This window comes from Anolis sagrei, chromosome 2 (assembly GCF_037176765.1).
Source record: "Anolis sagrei isolate rAnoSag1 chromosome 2, rAnoSag1.mat, whole genome shotgun sequence".
In the NCBI taxonomy this organism is placed as follows: Eukaryota; Metazoa; Chordata; class Lepidosauria; order Squamata; family Dactyloidae; genus Anolis; species Anolis sagrei.
The window spans coordinates 57560147-57574886 of NC_090022.1; the positions used below are offsets into that span (position 1 = coordinate 57560147).

General features: G+C 36.4%; 1 protein-coding gene across 50 annotated transcripts in view; it reads right to left on the bottom strand.

Annotated features, from left to right (window-relative positions):
* Window positions 1-14740, bottom strand: part of SLMAP (sarcolemma associated protein) — a 117618-nt gene that overhangs the window by 11612 nt on the left and 91266 nt on the right. For 23 of the 50 annotated variants that reach the window (XM_060766117.2, XM_060766105.2, XM_060766140.2 and 20 more), the window contains 6 exons: window positions 14476-14556; window positions 14232-14291; window positions 9299-9424; window positions 8634-8708; window positions 7636-7956; window positions 3233-3350 (listed from right to left, as the gene is read on the bottom strand). In XM_060766117.2, coding sequence (XP_060622100.2) covers window positions 3233-3350; window positions 7636-7956; window positions 8634-8708; window positions 9299-9424; window positions 14232-14291; window positions 14476-14556 — 781 coding nt within the window. The remainder of the gene's footprint in view (window positions 1-3232; window positions 3351-7635; window positions 7957-8633; window positions 8709-9298; window positions 9425-14231; window positions 14292-14475; window positions 14557-14740) is intronic. The other 27 variants (XM_060766135.2, XM_060766136.2, XM_067463524.1 and 24 more) reach the window with 2 other exon arrangements.

A 14740-nucleotide genomic window follows, 5' to 3' on the forward strand; every position in this document is an offset into this window, starting at 1 on the left:
TGGTTATTACTTTCAAAGGCCTATATATGTGAGTCTAGGTTACATATGGAATTGACTCTTCCCATATAATCTGCTTCATACACTGAAGTCCTCTGAGGGCATTTACTTCAATCAGCCAAGACTATGTTAGCAACTATTACCCAGATAACTTTTCTTCAACCATACTTTGACTGTGGAACAACCTGTCAGAAGAGGCTTGCCAACAAAATATGCTGCCTGAAATTAAAACATCATCTCTTTCAGCAGGACTAGCTAGCTAGATAATTTTTAAATTATGGATTTTAAATAATGAATGTTAAATGTGATTTAGAATATGATGGTTTAATGACTGTCTGTAATATTGATGTTGGAAACCGGCCTGAGTCCCTCGAACGGAGGTGAGAAGACCGGTATACAAAACTGCTAAATAAATAAATAAATAATTGACTGATTGTTTTAATATATATTTGTCTTATATGTTCATGTAAACCAGGGGTCCTCAAACTTTTAAAACAGAGGGCCAGGTCACAGTCCCTCAAACTGTTGGAGGGCCGGATTATAATTTGAAAAAAAAAATGAATGAATTCCTATGCACACTGCACGTATCTTATTTGTTGTGCAAAAAAACAGTTAAAAACAATACAATAATTAAAATGGAGAACAATTAAAACAAATATAAACTTATTAGTATTTTAGTGGGAGGTGTGGGCCTGCTTTTGGGATTGTTGGGATAGGATTGTTGTTGTTGTTGTCTGCTTTCAAGTAGTTTCAGACGTAGGTTGATCCTGAGCGAAGGCTGGGTAAATGACCTTGGAGGGCCGTATCCGGCCTCCGGGCCTTAGTTTGAGGACTGATGTTATGTGTTTTAACTGGTTCGTATGTTTTTAACTGATGTTATGTGATACATTAATCTGCTTTTGTTCACCATCTCAACCTATGCAAAATGGCACAAGTTCAGTTCTTGGCATCTCAATAAAGGTTAGGGAAAAACAAGGTATGAAACCTTGAAGAGTGATGGTCAATCACTGCAGACAGTTGTGAGAAAGAGGCACCAATAATATGATCCAGTATGAAGTAACTTCTGGTATTCCAGTTCTGATTTTCTGTAGCAGCTACTGAGTCTAATGCCCTTATAGCAATAAAGGGCCAGGCAGGCAATTCTTTGAAATGTACGCAAGATTCATATAACCTTTAAGTTATATTAAAAAAGATAGTCATATGGAAAATATTAATAGCTATTGACCTCGGCATTATTTGCATTTGATATGCTAATGTTTTATATTTTAATTCTACAAGTGCATTTGAGTAGCATGAATGATTTATTTTATTTGTCGTGTCAGGGCAACCAGTCAATTGTATTACATTTCTAACAGAACAAAACAAACAAGCAAACAGACAAAACACAAAATTTGCAAGTTTGGTAGTTGATTAAATGTCCTTTGACCAGTATCTGGCCACTTGGAGTGCCTCTGGTGTTGCTGCAAGAAGGTCCTCCATTGTGCATGTGGCAGGGCTCAGGGTGCATTGCAGCAGGTGGTCAGTGGTTTGCTCTTCTCCACACTTGCATGTCGTGGATTCCACTTTGTAGCCCCATTTCTTGAGGTTGGTTCTGCATCTTGTGGTGCCAGAGCGCAGTCTGTTCAGCGCCTTCCAATTCGCCCAGACTTCTGTGTGCCCAGGGGGGAGTCTCTCATTTAGTATCAGCCATTGGTTGAGGTTCTGGGTTTGAGCCTGCCACTTTTGGACTCTCGCTTGCTGAAGTGTTCCAGCGAGTGTCTCTGTAGATCTTAGAAAACTATTTCTAGATTTAAGTCGTTGACGTGCTGGCTGATACCCAAACAGGGGATGAGCTGGAGATGTCTCTGCCTTGGTCCTTTCACTATTGGCTGCTACTTCCCAGCAGATGTCAGGTGGTGCAATACCGGCTAAGCAATGTAATTTCTCCAGTGGTGTAGGGCGCAGACACCCCGTGATAATGCAGCATGTCTCATTAAGAGCCACATCTACTGTTTTAGTGTGGTGAGATGTGTTCCATACTGGGCATGCGTACTCAGCAGTAGAGTAGCATAGTGCAAGGGCAGATGTCTGAATGAATGATTACTTTTTCTGAAGTAAACTTAAAACATAATCTTCAAATTCTATCGCTAAATAGGTAATTTTAACGTAATTTTTTTTTAAGTTAGGAAATATTGGCCTCCCCCCAACTTCTACCTTTTAACGTTCCAGCACTTTCTGATGCCTATGAGCAACTGTCCCTTCTAGCCATTCCCTCAGCCCTGAAATGCTGGCAAGGGCAAAAAGAAGATTCGTGACGTAGGTCTGACAGAGCACATGGCAACCTGATAAAAACCCCTAAATGTCATGATATGTGCAGAATGCAGAGATCACTGTTTGGGCTCCTCCTTATTCCCACCTCCTCCAGCTAATCTGAAGACCTCCCCCTACCCCACCATCATGCTATCAAACCTCCAGGTCTTCTAGATGCCTTTGCAATTCCTGCTTTCTTATTTATTTATTTACAACATTTATATGCTTCCCTTCTCAGAGCGGCATATAAGGGGCAGCATAGAAGGGACTCACAGCAACATAGAAGGGGATTCAGCGCAGCTTACAAGTAATATGTAAATACAATATATTATTACTATAACACAATATTAGTATTATATATATATATATATATATATATATATATATATATATATATATCTTGATAACTTTATTCCTAATTCCCATCTCTTATTCACAATCCTAAAGAAATGACCAAGTTAATATTTGTCTCTGAATCCGGCTAACTCTACTAACATCTCTAATTCAGATTTTGAATTCCTAATATTGACATCCATATTTTACCTGAATTTCTCTAGTAAACATAAAGGTTGAGTTTTTTAAACAGCAGTTTATGTAATCACATACGGCCTAGATAAATGCTTTTTGTTTGTTTCTCTGTTCTTTTCGTAGAGGGATGACCAGTTTCCAGAACTGAAAGATTTCTTTTTTTAGCCATTACAACTGTCACTGTCATTAAAGAAAAAGGATCTACTGTAGCAGGCATGTAAATGTTTGCATGTAAAAGGGTTTGGGAGAGAGAAGACAGCAAAAGATTTGCAAGGATAGACTTTTTCCTAAAAATAAAACAAAACATTTCTGTGGAAGCTCCCTCTGCCCCCAATATAGCATTTAATAGATAGTGTAAGACTCTGTTTCACCCAGTCAAATCTTGTTGACTTCTCCCATTAGACTTAGAAGCACTTACTTATGCAGCTCCTTCTCCTGTCGCTGAAGTTCACCCGCAAGCAAAGAATTCTCCTTTTTTAATGAAAGACACTCAGTTTCAAGAACAGTCCACTCCTTTTTCAGCTTTTCAAGTTCACCTACAAGCAAATAATGCTACGTTATCTATTAAAACTGACAAAGAATATCTTCAAAGGTCTCCAGTTATGTGTATTTTGTAGTTTTTAAAAGACTGAATGAGTAATCAGTATCATTACCTCATGCATGTTACCACAGAAGAAATAGCACTATTATGTGCTGAACAAATTTTCCAAGTGAAAACATTTACATAGGAATTAACAATGAAAAGTTTATACATCTGATAAAAGGACATGATAAATCATAATCCCACTCTTCAAACCAATCTGAAGTGGAAAAGGTTATGAATCAATATAAGAGCATAACCAAAATAGGAAAAATAAACTATTAGTAAGAACTTGTATCCTTAAGTACACATACAAGTTGATATCTTTAGGGTTTCATCAATACTATAATAGAAAGAAACACACATTTAAAGTATGAGCTTAATGACATAAGGCAGCCCATTCTAAAACTAATATTTTCAAACAGTATTCAGACCTCAAGCATCAGTCTTCAATGCACTTATGGCATAATTCCTATGAAATAAACTACAAGAAACAATTGCAATTGATTTAATATACATAAAATGTACACAGGAGCCAAAGTATTGGAAGCTCAAATACTATTCAAAAAACACAAATCAATTTAATTTGCAATGATTGAATTTTAAGAACTCTTGAGTGTGGCTACAATTCTTGGAAAGACTCTTACAACTAATGAGCACAAACAGAATGTTATATCAAGAGCTCTAGAACAGTATTACCAATCTCAGTATGCCTTAAATCAAGAAATAGTGTTCACTTGTAGGAACACCTTAGCAAGAGAGAGTCCAAAAGTGGCAGGCTAAAACCTGGAATCTCAATCCATGGCTGATACCAAATGAAAGACTCCCTTCTGGGCACACAGAAGACTGGGCGACTTGGAAGGCACTGAACAGACTGCACTCTGGCACCATGAGATGCAGAGCCAACCTTAAGAAATTGGGCCACAAAGTGGAGTCCATGACATGCAAGTGTGGAGAATAGCAAACCACAGACCACCTATTACAATGCAGTCTGAGCCCTGACATATGTACAATGGAGGACCTTCTTATAGCAACACCAGAGGCACCCTGAGAAACCAGCTACTGATCAAATGACATTTAATATAATGCCAAGTTTTCAAACTTTGTGGGTTTTTTGTTTGCTTTTTAAATACATTACAACTGTACCATTGGTTTGTTCCTGATACAATAAATAAATACACCTATCTCAGTTTTTCTGGTGGTTTATCTTAACCAACAATTCAGAATCAAAGTACTTCACAGATTATATGAACAGTTAAATTAAGAATGCTTTGTTGCAGCCTTCTACTATAGCTTGAGTTAACATTACATGTTTTTTCATGCACCACATGGGCAGCTAGTAGAAAAAGGAGTGTTTAAGTCGACATGCATAACTTAATATGCAGTGCTATAGGTGAAAATATCTACACAGAATGGTCAGCTGGATGCCCCTAGGAAATACCTTGGTACAGGCCCGTAGCCAGGATTTCGATGGGGGGGGGGGGGCTGAGTTTGTTTCGGGGGGGGGGGGGGCTGAGTCTGAGTGAAAGAGGGTCTACCCTAGCTAACCTTTTGTATCGTTACCCCAATACATCCATGCATATGGGATATATTGAGTAGGGTGATCAGATAATGATATGAATAAACATAACAGTTTAAATAATGCACCAGTAAGGCCTTTTCGCGAACCACCATGAGAATTTCGGGGGTGGAGGGGCTGAAGCCTCCCAAGCCCCCCCCCCCCCCCCCCCCCCGCTACATGCCTGCCTTGGTAGGACATGAAGGCAGCAGTGCTATTGTCCCTTGTTCCTGGCAAGTGGAATTACCCAATATGCCAAAGATGACCAAGAAGTCTCCTGACTCCCTCTAGTATTACCTGAAAGTCAATACTGGGCTCTCCGACTCCTTTTTCTGTCTTGAAGGCTATCTTGACTTGAATTTGTACTTAAACCTTAACAAACCCTTGAAATCCTCAACCTAAAATAACCAAGTTCTATTACCTCATCTGTCTCATTAAAATCCTGATAAGTGTCACTTTCCAGCTCCTTTACACTATCTCCAGAAACTGATTCAAATTTTAACAGATCTAAGTTGCTGTCAGAAACCTCCCTATTAATTGCACAATAACTATATCCTTATCTTTCTTCTGTACTTCAGAGATTTATTAGATGGATTAACTGCATGTCTTCCTTTCTCTCCTCCTTTGAAGTCATTCTTTGTTCCTGCACCTGCAAACTCAATTGCATTTTACTATTCTCATTGAATGAACTGATTTCTAACCTATTTACATTTTCATTTAACAATGAACTTAATGAATCAAAATGAGAAATGAGATTAATCAGATCGCTTTAATTATTCATATTAGTAAAATTGTTAAAATTACTTCTATGTCATAAATTAATGTCCCTTCTTCCTTTCTTCAGAGCTGCCTGCCTCTCGGCATAAGTAAAAGGTTGTTGTGGCTCAGTTTGATTTTGATTCTGAGTCTGAACCTGAACCCTGTGGGTCTTGTGAGCGAGAGTTCGAAGAGGATGATGGGATTCAGATTTCTGGGCCTGTGTCTGTGCCTGTCTCAGACAATGCAGCAGGAGAGACAACAAGTCAGTTCTCAAGGGAAAAGAATGCCAGTGAGCTATATAACGCCCAGGTGGAGTTGTCTTTGCCTGCTCAGCCTTCCCATGGTAATTTGGTCCAACTGGACCAAACTGATAAGAAGAGCACTGAAGATAGTGAATTAATGAGCAGGCAAGAACGCTTAGATTGGAGGGTCAGGAGAAGTTCTCGCTTAGTTAGTAAGAAAGAAGCCAAGTCTGTCAAAGGTCAGCGCAATGCCTTCATGGTTGCTAAGGGTATTTAGGTCTCTAACTGACAAAGAGAAATTGTCAGTTCAACGTGGCTCTTTTCATGCAAGCTTCTATGGATTAACCTCGGCTTTAATCAGCACGCTTTTGGCTTCCTGAATCTGGGATTTTGGATCTTGTTTCATTGTTTTACCGTGGACTCCTGTTTGATCATTGCCTACAGGATTATGCTTCTTGTTTTTGCCTTTGGAACTTGAGAATTGTGTTTTTGCATTTAACCTTTGTCTTTGGAACTTTGCATTGCTTACTCTTATGTTTTGACTTTGTTTTTCTTCAATAAACTACAAAATCTACAGCTCTGGCGTGGTGGTGTTTTGGGAGCAAGATGAAGCCTACGCTGAGTTGCAACAAAGGTAAAGCTTTCCCCTTTACATTAAGTCTAGTTGTGTTTGACTCTGGGGGGTGGTGCTCATCTCCATTTCTAAGCCAAAGAGCCAGCATTGTCTATAGATACCTCCAAGGTCATTGCGGCCAGCATGATTACATGGAGCGCCATTACCTTCCTGCAGAAGCAGTACCTATTGATCTACTCACATTTTCATGTTTTCAAACTGCTAGGTTGGAGGAAGCTGGGCCTAACAGTGGGAGTTCACCCCGCTCCTCCCGGCATGGAATATGAATTTACAAAATGGCTTCCAAATTTCAAATCCATGCTTTTGAGATGCCAAGACCCTTTGCCACTCTGACTGTATTTATAAGATGTGGTTTTATTTTTAAATGTAGAGTTGTTTTTATTTTTCTTCACATTATCACTCTCGCACTACCCACTTCTGCAGAAACTGGTTCTCAGTTTCACTTACACCAATTGAAATCTTCCTTAATAGCAACTCCATCCTGAATTGGAGACATTTTGCTCATTTGGCAATTAATTTTTAATATCGCCCACATTGTGCTGCTCACTTTCCGCAATCTGCTAACCCAGTCTTAGAGGGACTTAAAAGAAATTAAATCAGGTTCCAATTGTGCCCTTCTCTTCTCAGGATGTAAGCAGGAATCTTCCTAGAATTTGTCTGCTTCCTTTTTTTTCATGTTGAATAAATCAGTAGCAATTTCTAAGTATTATCTTAAACCATAATTTGAGAGCTATAATTAATTTGAAATATAATTAATTAAAGAAAGGAGAGGGAAAGAAAATCACTTGATCAGTTGGCAAGGCAGGAATTTTAAAGCCAAGGGGAGAGAGTATTTGGAGACAATGGATTAGAATTTTGATGATCACTGCTTCTAAGAATTTGGCACAAATGACCAAACCACTCATGATGGATTGTTCCTTTAGCTTATCTGAGAATGCCATCTTGCCTCCTTCTTGATTTACACTAAAGATATAAATGAAGATAATGTCATCTGACTATTTAGTTCTGAAAAGTACATTTCATTAATTATGAGGCACCATTGCTATACCTTGTAAACGGGTGGCTTCCTCTTTCTTCTGCTCCTCGCACTGCTGACATCGTAACTGAAAACTGGCCTGGAGACTCACAATCTCTTTTTCATATTCAGAAGCCTCTTTGCGCCACCTTTCGAGCTCCACTCTTACTTTTGTAAGCTCTTCTTGTAAAGAGGTGACATCTACTTCCCTTTCTGACGCAGCCTTTTCAGCCACTTCCTGCAGTAACAGGATCTTACTCTGAGCACTAAGCAACTCATTCCGTGTACTGGAGATCTCGTTCTCCTTTTCCTTACGAACACGTTCAATGTCTTCTTGTAGCCGAAGCAGCTGAGCTGTGAAAATGTGTAAGAAATCAGATTTTATAAAGCAATCACTTTATAAAAGACTTAATTAAAAGAAAAGGGGAAAAGATCCATATAGGGAAATAAGGTGCAATGTATTTCCATTTATTCTCCCATAACTAAATTAGCATTCTTTCAAGTCGGGTAAATTATTATTTTGCTCAAACACACGTTTCTGACAAGACTCCTATGATTACATCTTCATGGTGCTGAGATTTTTCATATTGATTGACAAACTGAATATTCTTGTGATCACAGAATCATACAGTTTTGGCAGGTGTCAAAGAAATGTCACTGCTTGCCTACTTGAAGTCCTGGGAAAAGGAGCCTTCAATACTATTATAAATAACAATAGCTGTTGAGAACAATAAAGGGGCAAGAATGATATTTGCTGCCATTTTTTAAATCAGGACACAAGGAAATGTGATAATATGCCAATCTACAGATGTCTTAATTGTGTGTCTTATTACTAATAGAAAGGTATCAATACCACAAATCAGTAGGTACTCTTTTTTTTTTGCAACCACTCCTATACATACATTTGTTCAGTCATTCTTCAAGAGAAGCTTTGTTCTGTTTTCAAAACAATGTCTCCAATCCCTGACCTCTTCAGTGGCCTCAACCCCATAGTCTTTTTGTGTGTATGTATTTTAGATTTTTTTTTTTACCTTGGAGAACTTGAATTTGCTTGGTGGACTCTTCAGCTTGCAACTTGTAAGCCTTTCTTTCTTCTTCTAAAAGAGCTATAAATAAAATGAAATTATCTTAGCATTTTCATTTGTTATTTTTACTGTTAGGTATTTTTACATTAGACATTAGTTTTTAGACAAGTTATTCCAAGTTTAGTGGGTTATTAACAAAGCTAAGAGAAATAAATTAACATATTTAAATGACTGAATTATTTTGCTAGTAGTTAATAGTTTTTTTAAGTTTTCTGAAAATTAGAACTTCTTTTCTGTGCCTCCATGATATCCTTATACTATGGAACATCATAAATCTGATCATAAGAAAAGTGTCTTATGCTGTTTCTACTGCTTGCATGATAAATGCTTTTAAACTTAAATTACAGTGCAATCCTATGCATGTTTACTTAGAATTAAGTCCCACAAAGTTCACTAGGGCAAAGATTTATATGATCTGAAGAGAACCAGAGTAACTAGGACTAACTTCTAAGTAAGCCAACAAAGGATTGCAGTGTTACACTTTTTCCCCTTCACTAAAAACAGATCATAAAAATTTACTATGGAGATGAAAGCATCTGTTTCTATCACTTATGAACTTGGACATACATTTTCTGGGATATTCTGCAGATTCAAATGAATCTTAATCTCACCTTGCAGTTCAGAGCATTTTTGTTTACTTGTCCTAGCTAGCTCTTGGGCTTCAACCAGTTCCTTGTGCAGCTGTTGAATTTCTTGTTTAGTCTCAGTTTCTGATTGTGCACCCTGCAATTCATCTGCTAAAAGAACATTTTTCTTTAAAGCATCAGTTCTAGAAATTGCTTAATTTCTATTAACTTGTTAAGACAGGATCTTAAAGATTCATGCAAAATGAGTTAGCTACAAAACACTGAATTAGACAAAGGTTAAGAGATAAAATATTATTATGAAATCAAATACCCGTACATTCAAGTTCTGCATGCAAAAAAAGGTGTATTTCAGCAAGTATAATGAAGACTGATAATGCTGATCACAGTGTATTCTTTAAGATTTCATACAGATGTTCAAATTAACCTGAAAAGAGCTAATATTTCATCTCAGATGTTGAAGTTATTATTATGATCCAAAAACAGCACTAAGCATGCCAGATACCAGGGAACATCCTCTGGATTGCCAAAATAGGCCTGTTCTTCACCCAACTCCAAAATAGGCATAACACCCAATAGAAACAGTGGGTCCTTGAGGCATTTTAGAAATGTTTCCAAAATATGGAATTTTGAAATTTTGAACATTTTTATTGTGATAAGTGCATAAAAAACAGTGCAGTATTTCCATTTTGGAAATAGTACAATAACATTTCCAAAATGGAAAGACAGTGTTTTTCCACTTTTGATTAAAAAATTTAAAAAAATTAAAGTTGGGGAATACATGAATTTTAGGTTAAGTATGCATCCAAAAGGCATACTTGAAATCATTTTATCAGAATGTGTGTCACTGACTTAAGCAGGAAAAACACAGCGGAAGCAAATTACACTACCTATCCACCCCAACATCAAGTTGCATAGCTTCCAGTAAAGAAGACAGATAACAAAACAAGTAGTCAATAAACAAAACAAAAAGCCATCGAAATTTCATCACACTAGAGAATGAATCCACTTTAAATCCGGTTTTTGCCTCCCGCAAAATTCTGGGGTTTGTATAGTTTAGTGAGGTTGTTAAAAGCTCCTCCTTAAACTAAAAACCCAAGAATTCTGCAGGCGGCAGCAACCAGATTTTAAGTGGTTTCATTCTCTAGTGTGATGAGGTCCTTAGAGGGAAACTGCTATGTACTCTCATCAAGGGGGAGCAGGAATCATAAGGAAATATAATACCAATTCAAATGCATTTAAACTAGTGAAATCTACTCCCAAAGCAATGTTATTTTCAGAAGACAGCACAAAAATATTTGTCAAGCGTTGCTAAAAGCCACATCTATGTTGAAGTGATTTCTCTAATTCAGTAATCAGAGGAGGGGAAACAGTAAATCACAAAGACATTACAATTTTATTTTCAGAAGAAAACTTCAAATTATAGCTGCGATTTCTGATTACATTGCAGATCCTGCTATCTTAAATGCAGAAAGATAAACGATAATTTTAAATCTCTTCTTTGGCAACCTGTTTGGGACATGTGAGCAGCCACAGAAATCACATATCATGATCTCTTATTGCTTGACCAGGGACAATTTAGAATTAAGACAAATAGCCCTTGAGGGGTATATTTTCCAATTGTATTCCTTTAGACAAATATTTGAGAGATTTATGATGAGTTAAAATTTATATAGCTTTGAACCAACAAGACTGAATGTGAGATGAAGCTATGCAAGGAAGATTAACATTTAATTGGTAAAATGTATAAACCGTGATGGCAGTTGGTAAGAATGTAAGGTATAATGGGCACAAAACTTTGGTTACAATATGTATATTTGGAACAATGAGGAAAATGTGGACTAAGGGCCTAAAATTTATTTTTTGTTCTGATCTAAAGGATAATTTTATAAGAGGATTGGTACTTGACATTGGTACTTGACACTTCATTGGCTAAAAAACTGAAGTGTAAACAATAAGGCATGGAAAAATGGACAACAAGAGGGGATTTTTTAACCATATATGGTGGATTTGTGAAAATGCAAAAATAAAAACATACATTATTATATTATTTTACCCACATTATTTTACCCACAAGATTCTTTTAAAAAAATTCAGTTGAAACTAGAATTGTTTTCACTGGGACAGATGGATGATCAGTTAGAAAACAAATGATATATGGGCACTGCAATAAAACTAATATACATATCACAAAACTTTGAGATTTAACTCAAATGGACAAGTTACCTACTTTAATGAGAGACAAATCTTTGGAAACCTTTGTAAAAGCCTGGCCACCATGAATAGTCAGGTTTTCTTGGCAGTGTTGGATAATATTTTTATATGAGTTTTGAATATTAATTGTAATGTAAGTAGTAGACATATGAAATATTGTTGATTAGAATACAGGAAATAAAAACCTATAGCATTTGTAACTATTGCTAAAAAATCAGAAGTCAATGTTCAGGGTTTTTTTTTCCTTCTTTCTTTTCTTTCCCTTCCTTTGTATGTAGTCTATTCTACATGTTGCTTTCTGTTATTTATTTTTAATCTTTGTATCATATTTTAATATAGTTAAAATAGTTAAAAATTTTAAGAAAGAAAAAAAGGAAAAGTAAGAGAAACATCTTGGTATAAGCATACTTAGCTTTGTGTTTGTACTGAATGTTTATTTTACCAAACAAAATGCTAAGAAAAAAAACAACTGCCATTCAAAGTCCAGACCAATAATCCAACTTGGATAATGGAGTAGATGGCATGCTTATCAAATTTGCAGATGACACCAAATTGGGAGGGATATGACAGGATTCCATCCCAGAGAACAGGATCAAGATCCAACAAAATTGAGAGCTGGTCCAAAACTACTAAAATGAGCTCTAACAAAGAGATATGTATAAGACTACACTCAGACAGAAAAAAACCAAAATGTACAGATATAGAATGGGCATGACCTAGCTTGAAAACAGTCCATGTGAAAGAGATCTAAAAAATTTTAGCTCCTGAATATGAGTGATGCAGCAGCCAAAAAAATCCCAATGCAATTGTAGGCTGCATCAGTAGGAGTATAGTGTCTGGTTCAAGGGAAATTATTAGGAGCGGCTTAGAGTGCTGGGGATGTTTAATGTGGAGAAGAGAAGGTTGAGAGGAGACAAGATGGTCATATTTTAATATTTGGAAGGATATCATATTGAGGTAAGAACAAGCTCATTTTTTGCTAATCCTGGAACTGGGCCACAGAGCAACGGATTCAAACTCTAGGAAAAGAGATTTCTTCCTAAACATTAGAAAGAACATCTTGAGGGTAACAACTATTTGGCAGTGGAATATGTTGCCTTGGGAGTGTGATGGAGTCTTCTTCTCTGAAGGTTTTTAAGCAGAGGCTAGATGGCCATCTGCCAGGACCACCGTGATTCGGTTTGCCTTCACTGTAGGAGTTTGAACTGGGTAGCCCTTGTGGTCTTTTCTATAATTCTATAATTTATGATCTATGATTCTATAATTCTATAATTTAACTAACTTAACATTATCTCAGACACTAACATTCACAACCAATGCACTTTAAGGTATTCATTCAGAAGTATAAAACCTGAAAATTATCACTCATCATTAAAATGTGCCACATGCACAATGGAGGACCTTCTTACAGCAACACCACAGGCACTCCAAGTAGCCAGCTACTGGTCAAATGACATTTAATAGAATACCAAGCCTGTAAACTTTGTGGGTTTGGGAGGGGGTTGCTTGTTTGTTTTTTTATTAAATACAATACAACTGTCTGGTTGTCTTCTGATACGATAAATACATTAAAATACACTCAAAATCCAATTGGCTGAAAGTTCACAACTCCATATCAATACATACAGACAAAATAGATGAGACACAGGGGAGACATTTTTATTATCCTGGTCTCTGCTTCAAAATAAGTGAAGAAGGGGCAGGGGTTGAAGTTCCTGCATGAAGGAAGGATTTCAGTTCTTTTCCCTCAACAGCTGCAAAAGGTACTTCCACTTGCCTCCCTTTTAAAAGTAATAGAAATCTTCAAGGTCTAAATTGAGAAATGGTATATGTTAAAGGGTGAATCCCTCTCATGAAGCAAAACAGCTGCACTTCAATTTGTGCTTATTTCATTTTGCAGATGCCCTTAGGCAAAGAACAAGAAATTACCAGGGTCAATCAAGGATCTCTAAACACAAATCTTATTTGGCCTAGAGCTAACTGGTAGCTGGTACACTGAAAAGCCTTTCACAATGGGCCACCTGCTTCTGAGTTGGTGGAAATATGTAGTGGTTGAATTGAGCTTGGAGGTTGCCATGCCTTTCCTGTACTAATCATGACTGATACTATGAGAAGTGTCTGCTCTTCAATTCAAGTCTCTTGCAGTAGTTGCACATATATGTACAAATCACTTACTAGAATATAGCTTCATTACATGCTGCATTAATTTCAGCTGAACTTTTATAGGAATGGTGTGCAGCAGCACAAAATCTCAAGAGGAAATTATAGGGATTATATTTTTTGTTTGCAAAATATTAAACTTGGTACTTCAGATATTTAAATTTTATCTGACGTACCAGATAAAATTTAGTACAACATGAAATAAATATACTAATAAACATACTTGGTACAACGTGAAATAAATATACTAATAAATTGGATTTGGTGACCAAACGAGCATCCTTGAAGGACTTTTATTGATAAAAATATTAAGAAACTCTTAAGTTACACTGTAGTAAGCTGCAATCACTTTGGTTAGTGAAAACCACTTCTACATAGATTCAGCTGCTGTTTAAACCTATCCATACAGTATCTATTATACACCATCAAGAAGCAATTAAAATTCTTAATTATATTCTACAAGTAAACTGATGTTCCATTTAATAATATTTCAAACTTACTATTCTTCACTATCATAAACTGGAATATTGTATCAAGAAAAAACTACAAGAATCAATCTGAACTGTGAAGAAAAGTAGTAATTTACCTTTTAAGAGAGCTACTTTAGCAATAGGTTCATTCAGTTCTTGATCATCCATTTGAGCATCTAAGTGGAAAAATAAAAATATTGTAGCATTTCAAGTGTCATATTATTTAACACATAATAAGAAAAATAGCAACATACATGTATCTGAAAATACAGCATTTAAAAAAATTATCTGAAATTTAAAGTTTTTGTTTGTATTTTAAAATGACATCCGAGTACATGTAAACATATACCCCAAACATACCTGTAGTGTCGTCACTGCTTTTCTCTTTGCTTGGGCTAAGAGTATCTGACAATTCTGCTTCCTTAGCTTTTGTCTGATTTTCTATAAAAGAAAAAAAATGCCTCTGTTACAATACATAGACATTAAGCAGTACTCCTTGTATTCTTTCAAGTTGTATTTTCGACATGAAAAATGTAAGGTCAAAACAATATAAAAGAACACCAGTTAAAATCAATGTTTTCTTATGTCTTTCCACTCCTGTTCCCAACTGGATTAAATATCTCCA